Raw genomic sequence first — 17,738 nt, 5'->3', positions numbered from 1 at the left:
GATTCGGGTGATGTCAGCAGGCAGGAGTTCTCAACGATCATAACCTGATGTTGACGACACTAGCACGAAAAGCTTACTGCACAGATGCTGTGCGAAGACTATTAGGGTTTCGTCTGCATTCTGCATTTCTGCATTTGTGGGACGCCAGCCCCTGTGTATGATAAATCGTATTCTCTCAGGTCGCTCGAGTACATACTAGCTTACATACGATCGGTGATAATACGTATTTCGTCTTTTGTGGGTAGGGTTTGCATTGTCGAAGCTCCACAACTGCCATAACCTATATTTGGTTGATGAGGAATGAGGAATCGACTAGGTCCCAAGGTCCCTAGGTATGTAGTCTTTCCTCCCGACAAGATATGTATAGCAGTCGAGCGTCGTAAGCAAACGTTGAAGAATCACGATAACACTTTGGGATTCTTCGGATTTGCGAGCGGGGTCTTCTTCTACTGCGAGGCGGCGTTTCAGGCCTAAGCCAATCTGATGAGAATATGAAAGCAAATGGAAAGGATTGGATAAGTATGATATATGCTGCATATATTCACCGCTTTATTCATGTAGGCATATGCAATGTCGACTATGCACCTTCCAAAGTTCTCTGTCAGTTTGTAGAATCCATTGGACAATTGGGGGTGGCTAACATAGTGTGAGTTCGAATGGAGTATAGACCTATAAATACTGTATATAAGCGGATCTCAACATCCATATCCCTAGTAGAACCTTATAAGTAAGGTTTGTATTACCTGATGTACTATAGTACTTCCAAGCTAAGTAGCACAGATCTGTAGATGTTTCGATTTTCTCCAACACCCAACCTTCAACGTTGAGCAAAGTTGAAGTCATCGTCAGCTTCCAACTCTACACTTCACTTGCCGAGAAAAGTATACAGGGTAACCATAATTGCTGATCTGGAAACACATATTGTCGATGCAAGCCAGCGCATTCCATTCACGTCCCAATCAGGAACTGTATCTCCGGTCACCCTCCATCTTCCTCCAAAGTTTATACCTACATGCGCTGTACCACTCTACATTGTACACCTGCTGCTCTGCTACACTGCTACGCAAGGCTAATCCCGCTTTGCCCGCTGCCTAGGTATTGCCCGCTTCGCATAGACCCCATCGCGCCCCCAGCTTTTAGCTTACTTCCAGCCACTCCCGCTATGGCTACAACCGCTAAATGCGGACCTACGCGAAGTGACATGCATCTTAGCTAAAACTCTGTTCGTCCTTCGTCGATTGCTGCCAATGGACATTGGATATCCAACTTTCGTTTGTCCCGTTAGCCGTGAAGGCAAATGCGACCGGTATGCATTAAATCTTCATGATATTGGTCATTTGGATTCTCTGTCGTAGTATCGATGATCCGACGAGATCCGAAGCCTTATTGTCGTAAGATTCTTTGGAAATGAGCCTGACTCCTGCAGACTAACGAACTTTCCAAATGCCAATAGAAATATGTTTAGAGATGGCCAGTGTTTCCTTCAGGTGCTATCTACCATCCAGCATTAACCAGAATGGGAATCGCATTACTCGATAACCTTCGAAGGTAACTTTTCGGGCCGTGTTAACCACCCCCTCATTAAGCTTTCCTCCTACAAATTTACAAGACAGAAGATAAATCATCTAAATCTTCCCTTTTCAGACCGAAGACCGAACAAGGTGACAAAAGAACACCGCAGCTCGGCTCCTTCGTTGAGTTTTGTGCCACCCGAGTAGATGTGTTTTCTTCCATGCGAATCAATCTGTGTCAATCTGATTATCCACCCTGGAACCAGATCTCTAAAATAAGTTGAGCTTCCATTCTTGCCCAGTCCTTGCCAGTCCTGCCGGTCTTGCCCAGGTGAGTAAGTTGCAAGGTCGCTTTTTTAATAAACCAGTACGGGAGCTTGTTTATTAGTCGCCGATCAAAAGCCGTCGAAAGAAAAGGCTTGTACCACTGTAGACCTTCACGCGACGCCGCTAAGCTACAAGGGTATTCCTTACCGCCATCCCTGGTCCTGCCCATATGTCTACGAGAGTACCTGGAGACTTCCGTCCTCTTCTGTTGTGACCATGCCTGCCGCGACCAGCAGAGCCAGCTAACGCCCACTACGTAGTACGTACCTACTCAAAATCATAAATGTACGAAGTTACATGGTCTGCATGGGCTACGAATGTAACAGTGTACCGTAGCAGAGCCAACAATACCCCACAACCTTAGGTTTGGGCAATTCTCAATCCTCATAATCTTTCCCTCTCTCGATATCATCTCTGTTTCCGCTCGATCTTGATTCCTTCCCGTCTTACTGCCATCACAACCACCCTTTCTCCCCGCCATATCCGCCTGAATTTGAAGAGCAATTGATCAGGCTCTTCTATAATTTACATTGTGCCGACGACCCGATATCACAATTGGCTAATATTTTGGATACCCCCTACGAGTGAAATAGGCCTCGAAGGGCCCCCAAATTGTATTGCATCGTCGAGTTTACCGAGTAGCTGCCCGCGTCCGCGTCCCCGCTGCATACTTGGTTCGGCCAAACGTCAACTACTTCTTAATTGATGACTTGATTTTTTTTTTTTTTTGGAGCATATAAATTAACCGTCACCGAGCTGTTTGCTTTGCTCACCTTCTCGCCGGCTTCCTCCGCCTCAAAATAACCATCAGATGCCGGGATACGGCCGACTACTCCTTTTTTAGTATCAATCGCGGGCAAACAATCATCTTTTTATACCCAAAATGTCGGTAGACTCATTAAAATCGTTAATCACCAATGTCCCCGACTGGCTCAAGCGCCTAGAGGAGCTTAATGGACAAATCGACCAACGCCAGCAGGATCTGGCCATATTGCCCGAGAACAGGCCACGATCTTCCGCGAAATCGGTGAGGAATCGAGGATCCACCGAATCTCTAAAACCGCGAGATGAAAACGTCCCCATTGATCCACCGGATATCGCACGAGCTTCGACGCCGCCTCCGCTGACGCGACCCAATGCTCAAAAGCCGGACGCTGCTGGCGCTGAGGTACCTTCAAGTCCCGTCAGCGAGCCCAGATCCAAGACATCGCTGCAGCGTCAAGAGGTGATGGCAACTGCACAACGTCGAGCACGCGCAACGGTCCGCAGAAAGCAGAAGACAGACTCCATGATCAGCAATGAGAACTCTGTCCAGAAATACAGGTCACGAAATATGATAATCGTCTATTACGACAGTTATGTACAGTCGTTCTTTGAAGAGTTGGTTAAGTTCGTATCGATGCAACGGAATGCCATGCGAAAGGCTAAGATGGCCGCTAAGGTTGCTCGTATCAGGCGTATGGCTGAACTGGAAATGCCTGATGAAGAGGAGGACGAAGATGAAGGCAATGGCGGAGGTAACAACGAGGTGAAGCCTAGGAATAGCCTGCTCGCCGATACCAAGGCTGCGTCTCCAAAAGCTCAAGACGACTCGTTAGAGCCCAGACTACGCTTCGTGAGCACTCGGCAGATGGGATCACGAAACTTAGCACCCGGTAGAATGAATATGCGAATGTCTAGGCTTAATGGTGGATTAGGGTCGTTCCAGGATAAGGGTGATATCTGGGAAGATTTGGATAAAGGCCTCGAGTTCGTCCAGGGCATGTGTGAGCAAGGGGCACATCAATTCCTTCGGGACGGAGACTGCAGCGATGAAGTCGAGAAGATCAAAACGCGACTTGCACAGACGAAGGAGATGGCCGACAAAGAGATGGCACGCGTTCTCGCCGAAGGCCCGGATGACTCGCCCGAAGCTACCAAGTCGCGGAGTTTCCGTCCAATGACGATGCGAAGGGGTGCGTCAACTTCTAAGAGCCCTTCCAAGCAGGACTCTAAGGGCCCTTCTAGACAGGACGTTATAGAGATCGAGGATGAAGGGGTCCAAGATATGGATGGTATCAAACCCATCTCAAAGTCGACGGAATAGGTTAATGGATCCACGTCTTAGGTCAACGAGTAACCATTGCCTTGCCATATGTCTCGTTCGTTCGTTAAGTTTATCTACCTACCGATACCTACCAGCATCATTTTTACGCATATATAACTACCACATGTTACCCGAACGATCATATTTGCTCGCATACTACATCGCGATGGAGTTGGTTTACACAAAGAATGTCGAATCTATAGGGTGCCATCGCGAAAGGGTAGTGCTTAGGTCCGAACTCGAAGATGGCATCTCTAAACCCATACTCATTTTGATCCATGCTCGATTTTGGAGTCTAGGCAGATAAAAAAGCACGCATCAGCACATTTAACGATTTTTTGCACGTGCTTGGCGTTAAGGGGAAAGCTATTGGCATTGACAGTGACGGCCCATTGGGACCTGGATACAGTGTTGGAATCAAACAACTATGTGGTGCTTGCACCCGTTTACGACTTTACGGGACTTACGGCCGAGAGGATATTGCGTGTACATACATAATAACTATATATCAATGCGCTCTTCAAGTTCATCCGACGTTAACGGTTCGATTTTTTGCTAGATCTAGCTACTTACAATTAAGCCACTGTCATTCTAGGGGGAGGAGAGGCGATTTTGTAATCGACTTGCCAATACTCACCCTCGCGAAAGGTTTGGATATCCTTCTGGGCGGATACGAGAAGCGGTATGATATAGTGGTATAGTATACCTACCTTCTACTTCAACGTTTATCGATATATTAGTTATAATAGTTTTTGCAAGACGCTAGAGAGCCGTTCTAATCCAATTGATACGATTTCATCATATTATATCGCTCATTGACAGTCGGCGATAGGCCATAACGTAGGGCTGGACGAAGCCCTACGCCCTTTTACTCCGTGTGCGGAACTCCAAATCGGGAGGCAGAGGGGTAGAAGGGCGGAATGGAGGAGCCGTTTCATCGCAAACTGCTTCCGCGCTGGAAGCACAGTACCGATAGGTATCCATGTATGTGCACGTCGTATGCACTATTTCAACCGAGGTACATACATAGTATACCTACATGCTAGGTAGGGCAGCTAGGCAGCTACATACAGTAGTAGGTAGGGCTAGAATATGCAAGAGATTGAAGTGGTGAAATATCGAAAGAGAACCAACATGAACATGGCGAACGGCAAGATTCCCCGTCACACGCTTGTCCGAGAAGAGAAAGGGGGAGATGGGGCAATGAACGGCCCAGTCACGTACGAGGCCGACGTTCGGCCCGCCCGGTCGGTGGCAGATCTTCGGCATTGGAGGCGCAAATCCATTGATTACGTACAAGGGGGAAGGTAAGTTAAGCTGGTAAGATTGGTAGGTAAGTAAGGCCTGTTTTTGTGTTTCTGAGCAAGGGGGTGATGGGGGTGACAACGTAACCGCGTCACCACTTTTCATTTTCTGACTTCAAACTTCTGATAGTGAGGCCATGGTTGGCGAATGTGTGATTATTGCGATGAAACTTGGCAACTTCACGCAACCGGGGTAGGTCGAACATTTCTCATGTGCGTATATACGTATGTACGTATGTGTGAGTGAAATGTATGTGCGCGTAAAAATATTGGACGTCTGTGTGTTATATCTGGGTCGATGTCGCCCCAGCGTCGTATCCGGCCTCTGCCAACTCGCCTCACTTCCCATTTCTGCGAACCCTCAATCCGGGGTAACGTTCACGTGGTAGGAACTATTGATCGTCTAGGTATATTGAGAGAGTTATGGACTCACTCGTGAGTACCTATTGAGGAGAAGAAACGCAAATGGAAAGGGGGATTAGAGGGAGGAAGGAGGATGCGAATATGGATAAATCGAATTTGACAGATTGAAAACCGCGCATACCAACATTACAACGGTGACATACCCATATATACCTAGGTGTATATCTGCTTTCACAGGCCATCTCGAGTCTCGTCCGATGAAACAGCTTTCCCATCGATCCGCCGAGGACTGTACCTCTGTCCCGTCTTGTCTCATCTCACCCCAGCGGGAGCGATTCCCTGCGGTTGGAAATCAATCCCGCGGCTCCCCACCGGGAAACACAGGTAACTATCACTTTGCACAACACGAGATTTTAACTCAGGCTGCATGAGAAAATACTCACTCAAGTTCCATGTGAGAGGAGCAACAACTCGGCTCAGTTGGTAGCACGCCAGTGCAACCTAGTAGCACGGAGTTACGGATCCGTCGACAGGTTTCCCTCCTCTCCTCTCCTCTCCTCTTCCTTTCCTCCTCTCTCCGTTTCTTCCTCCCTTCCATATCCCTCCTCTCTCTACGGGTCGGCATTTCGCAACATCCGCGGGTTTTAGGCCGCCGTCGAGAAAGGGGGGTGGGGAGTTAGTTGGGGCGGGACTCCCGGAGGAAAGTGCAACTGCTTGTTAATGCCTCAGCGCGTCCGGCCGGCCCGGGTGGCGTGATGGGTTTGGGGGAGGCGCAGCCGACGGTCATTCGGGTCCGAATCGCACCTTTCATCGAGGTTGAATCAGAGAGACAGGCATACAGATCATCTTGATCGCACACATCAGTTCTATGTAGGTACTCGTGACGGGAAATACGAGTTATGCAGTTAGTTAATGATACGACGACATCGTTGTTGTAGGCGGGCCGAGGTCGACTCGGCGAAGGCCGTATATACGTGTTTGGGTGTGCGCACACATGTGTTTACTGTCAACCAAGATGTTGGCTTGGCAGGCTTAAAGCTTGGGTTTGGATGGATGGGTGGGTAATCCCCTTCGCATAGTATATATGTATCTAGTCCGATACTGTTAGGCCACTCTCAGCCCCTATTATTTGAATGGTTAATGTTTATAAATTAGAACGCTGGTTGCAAGCTTGCAATGATCCCTAGTAGGTATCTAGGTAGGTAGTATTACATCTTTGAATCATCTAGGCTTATATATCAAGGCCGTAGGCACTATGCCAAGATACTAGAGTAATGTTAAGCCACGATAGTTGCTAAGATGGAGTTCCAATACTTCTTTGTGCATTGATATGGGAGCCCGTACCAGTTCTACGGACAAGAAATGCAGCTCTCGGTTCAAAGCTCCTATATCTTTTTGGTTCTCAAGTCAATTAACAATTTGACGTCGTGGAACCTATATCTTTGCATGTATATGTCCATCTTACCACCACCACCACCGCGGCTTCAGCCCTTTTCAAGGAATAAATCTCTTCCATCTGTCGGGCCTAAGTTTACTATAGTTAACGTATCGCCCACCTTAGCCCCTTTTCTCTACAGCGGAGATCTCAAGCTTCACTTCATTCGAATTAACATGTTGCCAACACCCTTCCAAGTCCCCCTATGTACTTCAAGATGTAATCGCACGCGCTTTGAGATGCGACGCTTTATACAACAAGTAGGGCATCTCTAACACCTGAAAGATCGCCTTTTCATCTTTGCCACTCGTATTCGTACGTCAGTGTTAGCTACAAAGTTTCCACCTAATATAGAGCATTAACAGACAATTCTTTCATGTACGACCATAGGATCTGGAAAGTTCGGGATCCCGTTCGCTCTCCCATTAGACAAGCCAGATATCGCTAGATTAGTAGTTGGGTCGGTGACGACCAGCGAATCCCTAGTGTTGTACGTTTTCCTTTTTGCCGCTATGCCCCCCTTTTGCGTTCGCTCATGCATCAGAAAAACATGACTGCAGTGACTGTAATTCCTCGGATCCAATTATTAGGTCAATTGCTTAACTGAGGACGAGCTTTAACATTAGTAATGTTCATGGCAATGAAGTGTGGGCTTCATACAGACTTGTCGCACTATTCGCTTTAGAGGGGACTGGCTTGATATAATCCAATTCATCCGTGGATATCATGACAACCAGTATTTTGATATTGTAACTACTAATTACAAACACATCTCGGCTAACTCCAACGCATATGTAAATGATCATCAGTGTACATATGAGGTTATGTACAAGCCCATTATCTAACAAGGTCTCGTATGTTGTCGTAATCTATAGAAATTCGCTCAAGACGGCTACTCTTGTCCTGGCATCATCCGAGCCATATTCGCCGTCGGCCATTATTTTCATAATCTGAACCATGCGAGCTAGAGAACTGTCAGTATCCAAGAAATATATATGGAAAGTCGAGAGTGGAAGACGTACTTATATCCGCCTTTGCCCTTGCGAATAACGGATCTCTCAAAAACTGATCCGCGGTAGCGGGATCTCTTCCGGCCTCCCGTAGAACGCCCCCTATGCATAGCGCCTCCAAAAACGCCCTATGATGGAAGACCCACCACACCCGTGCTTCTGTATCGAAAAGCGTAAAAAGCACGAAAAATGAAGTGATTGCCTCGTGCGCGGCTTCCAATGTCGCTCTAACGTTAACGGGTACGTCTGGGCTTTCGGAAGCATGTACTAGCATGAGATTATGATAGTAGTTACTGCTTAGAAATAGTGTTTGTCTAACGACGCGTTTATTGCTACATGCGAGCTGTGCAATACTTTCTTGATCCCACGATCGAAAAACGTCGGGAAATGAGCGATATACCGCGCGAAAGTCGGCAACAAGTTTTGATTTCTGCCTTTGCGTCGAGCAGATGGGCACGTCGAGCGACCGGGGACTAGAGATGGTCTCTTGAACCAAATTTGCCAGCATCCAGGAACCTCGGATATACGCTATATCAGTAGGACTTGAATCGCCGAAACCAGCTGGGTCATCATGGAAATCCTCGACTTTAACATCGGTATGCGTGGCATTTGGAGGCAAAGATAGCAGAACTGTCAGGAATGTATCCTGAACAAGGACGGCTTGCCAAAGTTTGCGTCGTTGCTGTTTTTCAAATTCGCTAGCATTCGGAGTTACTGACAGATATATTTCATCAGCTTCTTAATTTTCTGCTTCGGATTGAATACTTTGGTCGTACCTATGTTTGGGTCTCTGTGTAAACCCATTGCGTACGCTTGTCTCACTACAACATCAACGGGTCAGCGATTCCCCATTTGTGGAGGGCTCCTGTATAAATCTTCGTGGAGCGCTAGCACTGCTAAATGAGCATGTGGCTTCGCAGACGAAATATTAAGAGGAGCATTGCGCTACCAAATAGGCGCATGAATGGACAATAGTCAAGTCTGAAATACACGTACATAGTAAGCCGGAAAAAGCCCAGCCATCTGAGGCGTGATTGTCGTTTATTAGGAAGTAGCCTACCAATACCATAGCTTGGACGGAGTGTAAAGATGCAGTGTTGAGATAAGAAAACATGCGTAAGGCTTGATTGCCTGCTGAAGCGTAAAATTCGGAGGTTTGTTTACGGTCTTTGGGGTTGGTGGTTGAAACGAACTGGGTACCTAGGGCCATCATGGTGAAAAGCAGACCAACGAAAGCGGCGTCGGTCTTTTCTGTATCCCTAAGCGACCAAAAATGCTCGTACTCGAGATAGAATGTGCGACGATCGATTATTGGATAGACCGGGTCCACGCATTCATAATATTGACTTAACAAGATGTCGGCTTGCAGCTTCTCAGGGAGTACCCCGATAACCTCCGGAAGCCCACCTTCGCAAGTCCAGTAGTTGGCAAAGGGGTGTTCTGAGCCTATCCCAAAGACATTGGATGCTGTTGGGCGGGATAAAGAAACGTTAGAGAGGAGTCCTGTGGATAGTGCTACGGACCCACGAGAAGCGATCCGGCCGGTGAGAATACCTCTTTCTGCGATATTTGGAATCGTAGGCTTCATTCCACTCATCGTCACCTTCTTCTTCGGCGGTTTCGTCATCCTGCGGCCATTGGTGGCCGATCGTGATGTCTCCCTAGTGCTGTTTAGCCACGCCTCAAGGAAATTCACTTTAGGCTATGGCGACTCACTCGAGGAGATTTGCGACGTGTGCATATTTGCATTCCGTCTGTCGTTTTATACCTGGAAAGGGTATATAAATATTTGACGTTTTGAGAAGCTTGAAATGGTTGTTTAAACTTACATGCTAAACAGTGAGGTCTACCTCTATCGCACTAAATTCGCCCGTATATGTGTTAGTAGTAGCTGATATACATAGGAAAGCATACTGAACGTGTCGCGTTGATTCCAATTCGGTGCATGATGTTGTTGAAAACCCCGTAGCGCAAAGCGTTACCCGACGGCGCTGTTGCCGTTGCACACGGACCAAAGACTTGGAACAAACACTGCGCCCAATTTGCCCATCATTTCCCGCTCCTCTCTTCCGAGACATGGTTAAGTCAATCTAAAAAAAGGACCACCACGTTTTCCTCCCGTTGTGCTACGTGATACTGACGCAACTGCTAACGATTAACAGATCTAGCGCTAGCTAGACGTAGTACTCTCGATGTTTCCGCATTGGGGAATTTCGCGGGCACAGGTGAAAGTGAAGAGGTTTCGGAATCATTAAGCATTGTTAGGGTTGCGCGCGCACTTGCCTTCGTCTTTCGCTCGACGCATTCATAGCACGACAGCGTTGGCTTGTTGCGTTTCTGCTTCTTCTTGAGGGGTTCGCCGAAGGAAGGGATAGCGGTGACGCTTTCTCCGCTACCCGCGCCGTCGCCATCCTCGGGTTCGGACTTGGCGCCAAAGAAATGCTGGCCGTTTGCCGAATCGGGGGAGGCGTAAAGAGTGCTCGCGGAAGTCGGGGTTAAGATGGCTATTGGCGACAAAGCGGGATTGGTTGAATTGGAATTGTTTGAAATGACAGAATGCCCAGAATGTCCTCCGCTGCCATACGACAAATCGGTCGGGCGCTGCGATGACGACATGCGCGTTGCTCGTGTCTCTCTACTTATACCGTATGCAAACCCGGCCGGAAGGATTCAATTGAGGCTGAAGGTAGAACTGCAGGTTGGCGCATCCGGGAATAAGGGCCGATCGTCCTTCTAGTCCTATTCAATTGGAACAAGGTCGGATGTGGAAAATGGGAATGGATGGATATAAAGAAACATAAAGTGACGGTTTGGAGGGGAGAAGCCAAGACTTTTTTTTTCTCTCTTATCTCTTTCGAGGGAAAAAAGGGAAAATTAATATGGGGAATGGGAATCAAGAAGAATTGAATGATGGCAAATGTCCAATGTCAAACGGGAAGGGATTAGTTACGAACCTGGGAAGCTTGGAAGTTACGAGTTACGTATGTAGTAGCCTTGGAGGAAGCACTTGAACAAGAATAATAAGGAAGGCAAGGTATTTCAATGGTCAATGGATATCGGAAAGATCAGTTGACACCCCTAGTTACAAATCCTTAACGGCTAGTACATATGGTATCGTAATGCTGTTGTATTGTACATATAATACATCAATACACAGCCATAGACGGCCCTACATGGCCTTACAACATCGAAGTTACAACCTCACAAGTTACAACACCGACAATGCATCCAGACAGCCCCCCTTAATCAGCCTACCTACAGCTATCGTGGCTGCGTGCCTTGCGTGCGTTCGCTCACTTACCTGCCTACTACCTAGTTACTTTCAAAGTACTGACTCACTCGCTCGCTGCAACTCTTCAGCATCACGTCACGATTAACCGGTGTATGCATGACATGGGAAAGTTGCCAATTCGTGTATGTATCCACCTGGGCGTGCGTGGAAGCCAATATTTCGCGTCGAGTGATAAGCTACATGTCCAAGTATCATTGAGGTAAGTTCATTTCGAGAGTTCCGCACCGCGTCCACCATGTCGGTCAATGTATTGCATCTACATAGTACTGGACTAGTGAAAGTAACTTTCAGCGCTAGCTATTGTACTGTACGATCCAGCAATTGAGATATGCAGTCAACCCCCGCAAAGCGGTCCAACTAAGCTCTTTAAGTGCCGTAGCGTTGGCAGGGGTCGCCCGCGGAGTAGGGAAGTGGGAAAGGCAGGGAACCTGAGGGTAAGGAAAGCGCCCAGGTGCGTAGTTGCTTTAATGGATTGGCAATCGGCCTACGGCATGAACCATGAACCATGAACCATGCAAGCACGCGCCTGTGATTATAAATGCCGAAAACGCGCGCTGACTGATGAAGGTGCACAGCTTCGCCCCAAGTTTTTTCCTATTGTACGTACATACCTACACCTACACCTACATACACATACACCGCAGATGCATGACTGATCAGATTACATTAGGTATCCCGGACCAAGTCAGGAGATCGATTACCATTCGCCGTCTATGTTCTTACTGGAAGACATCGTCGTTGTTGTCTTGTCGAAATATCTTCTCCAAGTCGTGGAATCGCTTGGAATACCCAACACCGCGAATAGGGACATGGTTCATTTAATTCATCTACGACCCCCTTATCAAGTTAGGTAACTCTAGGCGGTCCCCCAACTTTCCTCCGACCCCCAGAATCTGACGACCCAATCCTGGGGGTCGATCGCCGTCATCCATGCTGACCTTGTCTAGAACACTTAAGTTACGTCAACCGTTTTTGCGGCGTCGTATGTAATGTGAGATGAGCCTTGGTTGGCTGGGTAGCTATTCAAATCTGTGACTTGAGTTCTGACCATTCATTAAGATGGTTAGTAAGACTTCTATAGCACAGCATGAAGGCATCCCACCACCATGCTCATCTGACTCCTTCGGGCCCGTCTGCCGTTGGGATGAGCCACGAGGGAGTCTTGGTTGCGACCTTGAAGATATATGCATGTCATGAATACGCCCAGACGGGCACTTATGCGGGAACTACTAGATCTGACAGGCACAGCCTGGTTCATTCCTTTCCAGAATTTTCTTGCGTCTCTCTTAGCAGACGGGCTTCGCTATTCATTGCAAGCTAAGTCAAACCCCGTCCAGCTGCTTGATTGTGATGATCTTCGATGGCTTGGCTTGGCAGGTACTAAGCGCTAAAGGAACAAAAGACTTTGTCCCGAGGATCTGGTATAGGGGTGGTAAGATGTCCCCATGGTAAGGCGCACATACAAATGGCAGGCCGGCATAAGCATGTCGCAGACAGGCTGGCCTGTCACGGCACCGAGCTATGCATTCTCATGTTTAGTCAACAGGGTCACCTCGACGAATCAAAGGGGACCTCCTCATTATTCAGCATTCTAAAAACAAAACACCAATGTTAGGTGCTGAACAGGTTACCCATTGACTCTAAAAAGCCTCGACGCCCTTTAATTGATCGCATTATGTTACCACCAAGCAAACTTTAACGTCACCTTCAATATAAAGCGGAGTTTCCAAGATTCAGTATTTGCCATCGGGTCCTGGAAGAAGTTGCATACAACTACTTGCCCAGCCCGGCCATCGCAATGGGCTACTTGCCATTCTGAAGGGCATCAATTTTAACTAATTTCCCGGAGCTGGGCCGCCGCCTCGCGAACTCGTCTTAACGGATGGTCGCGCTCGGTGTTTCGATGTCAGATTGTGCATCCTAGCAGCCAGTTACGCCTTGCGAATGACTACCTGCAAATGCGAAATTACGCCGTTGTGTTACCACGCTATGCTTCCCGTGATGCCACGACCGCAGTTCAGCCCGCGCCCCCAGCAGTCTATCTCTCCTTTCATTGACACTGTCTCTTTCGTAAGCTGTCAGTTTTATTCCTAGTTCAGAACACATATACATAGAAGAGGTATTCGAGAAACAACTTGGAACTCAATAGTATTTGCCACGCTAGCGGTGAACAACCGGAGTGGCAGCTGGAATTATTAAGGTCTTCAGAAGACATGTGGAATTTGCATATTCTAGATGAGCCCAGCGACTTCGGCGATTTGAATTAAGCCCTAGTAGGATAGAGTACTGCCCAACTCAGCAATCTCATTATTCCTCGCGTTATTCTTCAGCATTTGAATTGACCTACCTAGGTACTAGGTATCCAGTCAAGCGGAACCATGCCTCAAGATTTCCCAAGTTTATTTGGTAAACTTGACATGCAGTACCGGTTACAATTCACATGGAGTTTCTACCAATATTTGATATATGTCCAGAGTTCTGTAAATTTGCCACGATAATCTAGGCCAGATTGTGATGTAGGTCATCTGCCCCTGAATTGCCGTTTGACCTCCAACAAGCAGAACCTGGCAAGACCATGGTTCAAGCCCGGTCGACATCGTGAGAAGTGTAGTCTAGAAGATATCACATATATCAGATTCAACGCACTGACTTTGACTACAAGTCTAGAACCCCCCACGGCACCTATGTAGCTTACGAGAACCTCAATCACAACCCTGTAGACGAGCTTGAGAGAGATCTGTGCAGTCCTGGCCCAGAGCACCGGGCTGGGCCCTAGTACCGAATGACGATAGCGCAATCTCACATCCCCAACCCTTGTTTCTAAGGAAACAAGACTCCGGTCTACGGTTCCATCGGTTTTCGGTATAGGAGAAATTATGAGGATAGAAACGCCAAAGCCCAGCGTGTCGGATCCTTGCCCTTAGTTCCCGACTAAAATATGACACGTACATTGCATAAAGCTCTCTTTTATCGGAAGCTAAGTCGCGATCCATGCTCGAGGATATGCAAGTAAGACGGAGAACCTGTGAACGGGTAGAAGTCAATCATATCTGAACGATCTAGGGTCTATATTGGTTTAAGTGCAAATTGCCGAGGTAATAGGTCAACAGATGGGTGTGAAATGCCTCGTTAGGCTGCAACCGTTGTTTCATCCGCGTCCGGGGTAGTCAGCCCGTAAACACCACCGCCGATATCCGACGATGGCGAAGCTTACACACGATCGATCAACATCGGAAGATACTATAAGAGCTAGGTGATCTAAAGGTTATTTTTCATACATCTTACCACCCATGCTGACGCCAGGTATGGGCGGTTTCGTCAGATCTCTGAGTGGGGGAATGTGAAACTACCTATCCATCTCAGCCTCCACCACTTGATTTCAGCTATACAATTACGCAAGCAGTATCAAAAATGTGTGTTGATGTCCGCCGACATAAGCTTGGCGCAAGCCTAGTATTTCATAATTTCATGCATCATTTTCTTACCTGCTCACACTCGACCGACGAGCCGCGGATCAGTAATCGATATCTGCATGGCGGCGTCACGAAGCAACAGCCCGGAGTTGAAATTTACCGTGGATGTCTAATTCCTAAAGACTTCTGAGGCAGTCATCTTCGACCAGATATATCTCAGATACTTTACAGGCCCCTCTGAATCGAGCAAAGATAGTGACATCTCTCACCGGGGACTTCTCACCGGCGTGAGCTTACTAGATCTCGTCCTTTACCTATACCGTTAACGTAGTGGATTCGCCGAGTTCCCGAGATGTCGTCCGATGACACATCTAGTGAAGGCTTGGGTAAGTTTAGAAGACCACGATTCATATTATTAGAAAATGAGATATCATATCTTCACCATATGTTGATGCATTACATTATGGCGCGATGCTGTCAGCACTTAGCTCGTCAATATTCAAGTTAAGATTGCTTAAAGTTACGCGGAATAAGGGGTAAGTACATTTAAAATGCAAGATAAGTCATATTCCTTGTACCAGATATAGGACATGAGAGATATATGTGTGCCAAGTCAGTAAGATAGCTCAATGAAACATATCTCCAATATCAAGCAAAATAGGGGTAAGTGTTCTGTGATCCCCTTTTCCCCAAAGCCACATGTACTACACACCTTTCCCCTTTTCCTGTTCATTTATCCTCCCAACAATGCTATTCCAATAATATTATCCCGCTCTATGTTGCGAAGAAAGGCTTGGAAAGGAACCTCGGATAATCCTAAGAGGTCCTCATAGCCAAGTAATGTGAATTAGAGTCGAGCCATATACTTACTCTCCAATGTTCGAGTCGCAGACTGTCTGCTCTACATGAATCCAACTTAGTTTTGAATATCTATATCAGAGTGAAAATTGATTATTTGTGGTCCTCCATAGCTATTATTTCTCGTAATGACAGTCTCGAGGGTACTAAGGGAATTAGTTAATCGATACCTACATTTATTATAATGCCTATTGTTTCCCGCAGCGGAGAACACTCAACCGCCTCCCTTTGTGAAGGAATTCATACGGTAGTCTTTCAACACATACAGATCAAAACCATTGATTGTAACATTGGAATGAAGAAACAATTAAATTGTTTAACAACGTGTAGATATTTATACGATGCCTCGGGCAGGCTATCGTCGAGATTTGGATACCCAACTCCATAGATCCCAGTTAACAAACCATTTCCATTGAGAATCGAACTCTCTAAGCGACCACAAAAGTCAAATCACTTATCACACCATAATTTACAGCAAAATGCCTTCTGTTCCAAACAAGTATGAGGGGTGGGCCCCTGTTGTCGGTAGCGAGTCTGGCTACGTAGAAGCCCACAGAAACCCTCAGCCTCCTCCTCCTCCTGTCAAGGAAAAGGACGGTGGATACGGAGGAAGTACGAAAGTTGAACGGAGTGCTCCGATCAACATTCCTGTGAAGCCTAGAAAGTGAAGTGCCCAGTCATTGCTTTGAGACTAGTACGGCGCAGGTCGCTTGGTAGTTCTCATATGGACTCCATAGAGTTGCCTATGGGCGCTTAGAATTAATATCGTAGATAGAATAAGCCTCAATGTAAACATTGCTATCCTCAGCTCGATATTGACTGAAAAGTCCGTGTGCCTATTGCCATATAATGTGAATTTTGGAAATATAATAGTAGTTATGTGGAGGCTGAAGCATACTTAAGGAATGGGGGCTACTACGTTTTTGAATCATATGTAGAAATATTTGCGGCCTCCTTGATCAACCAGTCTGACGATTGGAGACGTAAATGTAGGCAAGGCAGAAAGCCCCTTTTCAATGGCGAAAATAACTTCATGGTCACCAACTTCGAGTTATCTCGTTCTGATCAACTAATAGCGGGTGGTGTTCGCACAGAGGAGTTGAAATCATGATATACTACTCAGACGCTCTATTTGGTAACAATGTGGTCTGTCTCTATACAGACCTTCAGTTTCTCCTCTAGCAGCACCAACCCCTATCATCGCCGTTCCCGAACAACCCTCATCCCAAGGCCACTCCGTTCAAGCACAACAAGTCCCCTCCAAAAACACCATCGTGATTCCCCAACACAGCGCCATCATAGCCTCCTCCCCGAGCCTATAAAAGCGCGCGGCGCATTCCCCCTTTTTGCTCTCCTCTCTCTTTTCCGTACCATAGTTCTCAACTATCCCTTCTCTCAGCCCACCTTTACAGCCCCATCATTCCCATCCAGACCAACTCGTACGTATCCCCTTTTCCCAACTCGTCAACCGTCAGTTAACCTAACCGCCAACATGGCTCGATCCCGGCACTCGACAGAGCACTCCTCCTCGCGCTCCCGCCGCGGCGCCGCCGCCCGCGCCGTGCGCACGCTATCCCGCTTCTTCGGGCTGCGCACGGGCTCATCCCGGCGCGCCGAGCGCGAGCGCGAAGCCGCGCGCGCGGCCCGCCACCTAGCGCGGCAGCGGGAGCGCTCCGAGCGCGAGTTCCGGCACCGCGTGGCCGAGGGGCGGGCCTCGGGCCAGGCCGAAGCGATCCGGCGCGCCTCGCGCGAAGCCTTCGAGCGGCGCGAGCGGCTGCCCGACAGCCAGATCTACCTGCTGGCGGCGATCGAGGGCGCGCACATCGACCGGCCGGGCCACCGCCGCCGGCTGGCGCACGGCCTCGCCGTGAGGCTTGTCAAGTACGGCGACGCGTACTACTTCCTCGCGAACTCGGGGTACTACTACAAGAGCGCGCACAAGTACGGCCAGGGCGCGGACCTGGACTTTGTGGTCGACACTTGGGTCCCGCTGACGGTGCGCATGTTCGCGCAGCCGTACCGGCAGATGTGTCGGCGCTAAGTGCCTTTGTAGGAAGGTAGGTGTGTGTCTAGGTGAGTTCGCTTTGGGATGTTAGTTGAAGGTGAGTGACCTTTAGCTCATCTTTTGTTTTGCTCTTG

The 17,738-nt window shown here is 47.9% G+C and overlaps 3 protein-coding genes across 3 annotated transcripts; 2 read left to right on the top strand and 1 right to left on the bottom strand.

Moving 5' to 3' along the window:
• The first annotated feature begins 2,364 nt into the window (after nt 1–2,364).
• On the top strand, nt 2,365–4,442 carry F4807DRAFT_77476 (uncharacterized protein). The gene has a single exon (XM_048003469.1). The coding sequence runs from the start codon at nt 2,722–2,724 to the stop codon at nt 3,922–3,924; it is 1,203 nt and encodes a 400-aa protein (XP_047854416.1). The 5' UTR covers nt 2,365–2,721; the 3' UTR covers nt 3,925–4,442.
• A 3,244-nt stretch (nt 4,443–7,686) lies between these two features.
• On the bottom strand, nt 7,687–11,222 carry F4807DRAFT_424805 (fungal-specific transcription factor domain-containing protein). The gene is made up of 6 exons (XM_047997909.1): nt 10,320–11,222; nt 9,866–9,896; nt 9,753–9,804; nt 9,033–9,697; nt 8,813–8,857; nt 7,687–8,750 (listed from the first exon to the last, which is right to left on the bottom strand). The coding sequence occupies exons 1-6, from the start codon at nt 10,650–10,652 to the stop codon at nt 8,002–8,004; spliced, it is 1,875 nt and encodes a 624-aa protein (XP_047854415.1). The 5' UTR covers nt 10,653–11,222; the 3' UTR covers nt 7,687–8,001.
• Nucleotides 11,223–17,091: 5,869 nt separating this feature from the next.
• Nucleotides 17,092–17,640, top strand: F4807DRAFT_460187 (uncharacterized protein; the record flags this gene model as incomplete). The annotated part of the gene is made up of 1 exon (XM_048001489.1): nt 17,092–17,640. One exon carries the CDS (start codon nt 17,092–17,094, stop codon nt 17,638–17,640), a length of 549 nt encoding a protein of 182 aa, XP_047854414.1.
• Between the last annotated feature and the right edge of the window lie 98 nt (nt 17,641–17,738).

This window comes from Annulohypoxylon truncatum, assembly GCF_022578515.1.
Source record: "Annulohypoxylon truncatum strain CBS 140777 unplaced genomic scaffold F4807scaffold_15, whole genome shotgun sequence".
In the NCBI taxonomy this organism is placed as follows: Eukaryota; Fungi; Ascomycota; class Sordariomycetes; order Xylariales; family Hypoxylaceae; genus Annulohypoxylon; species Annulohypoxylon truncatum.
Note: the sequence above shows the minus strand (reverse complement) of the source record. Positions and strands in the feature narration are given on the sequence as shown.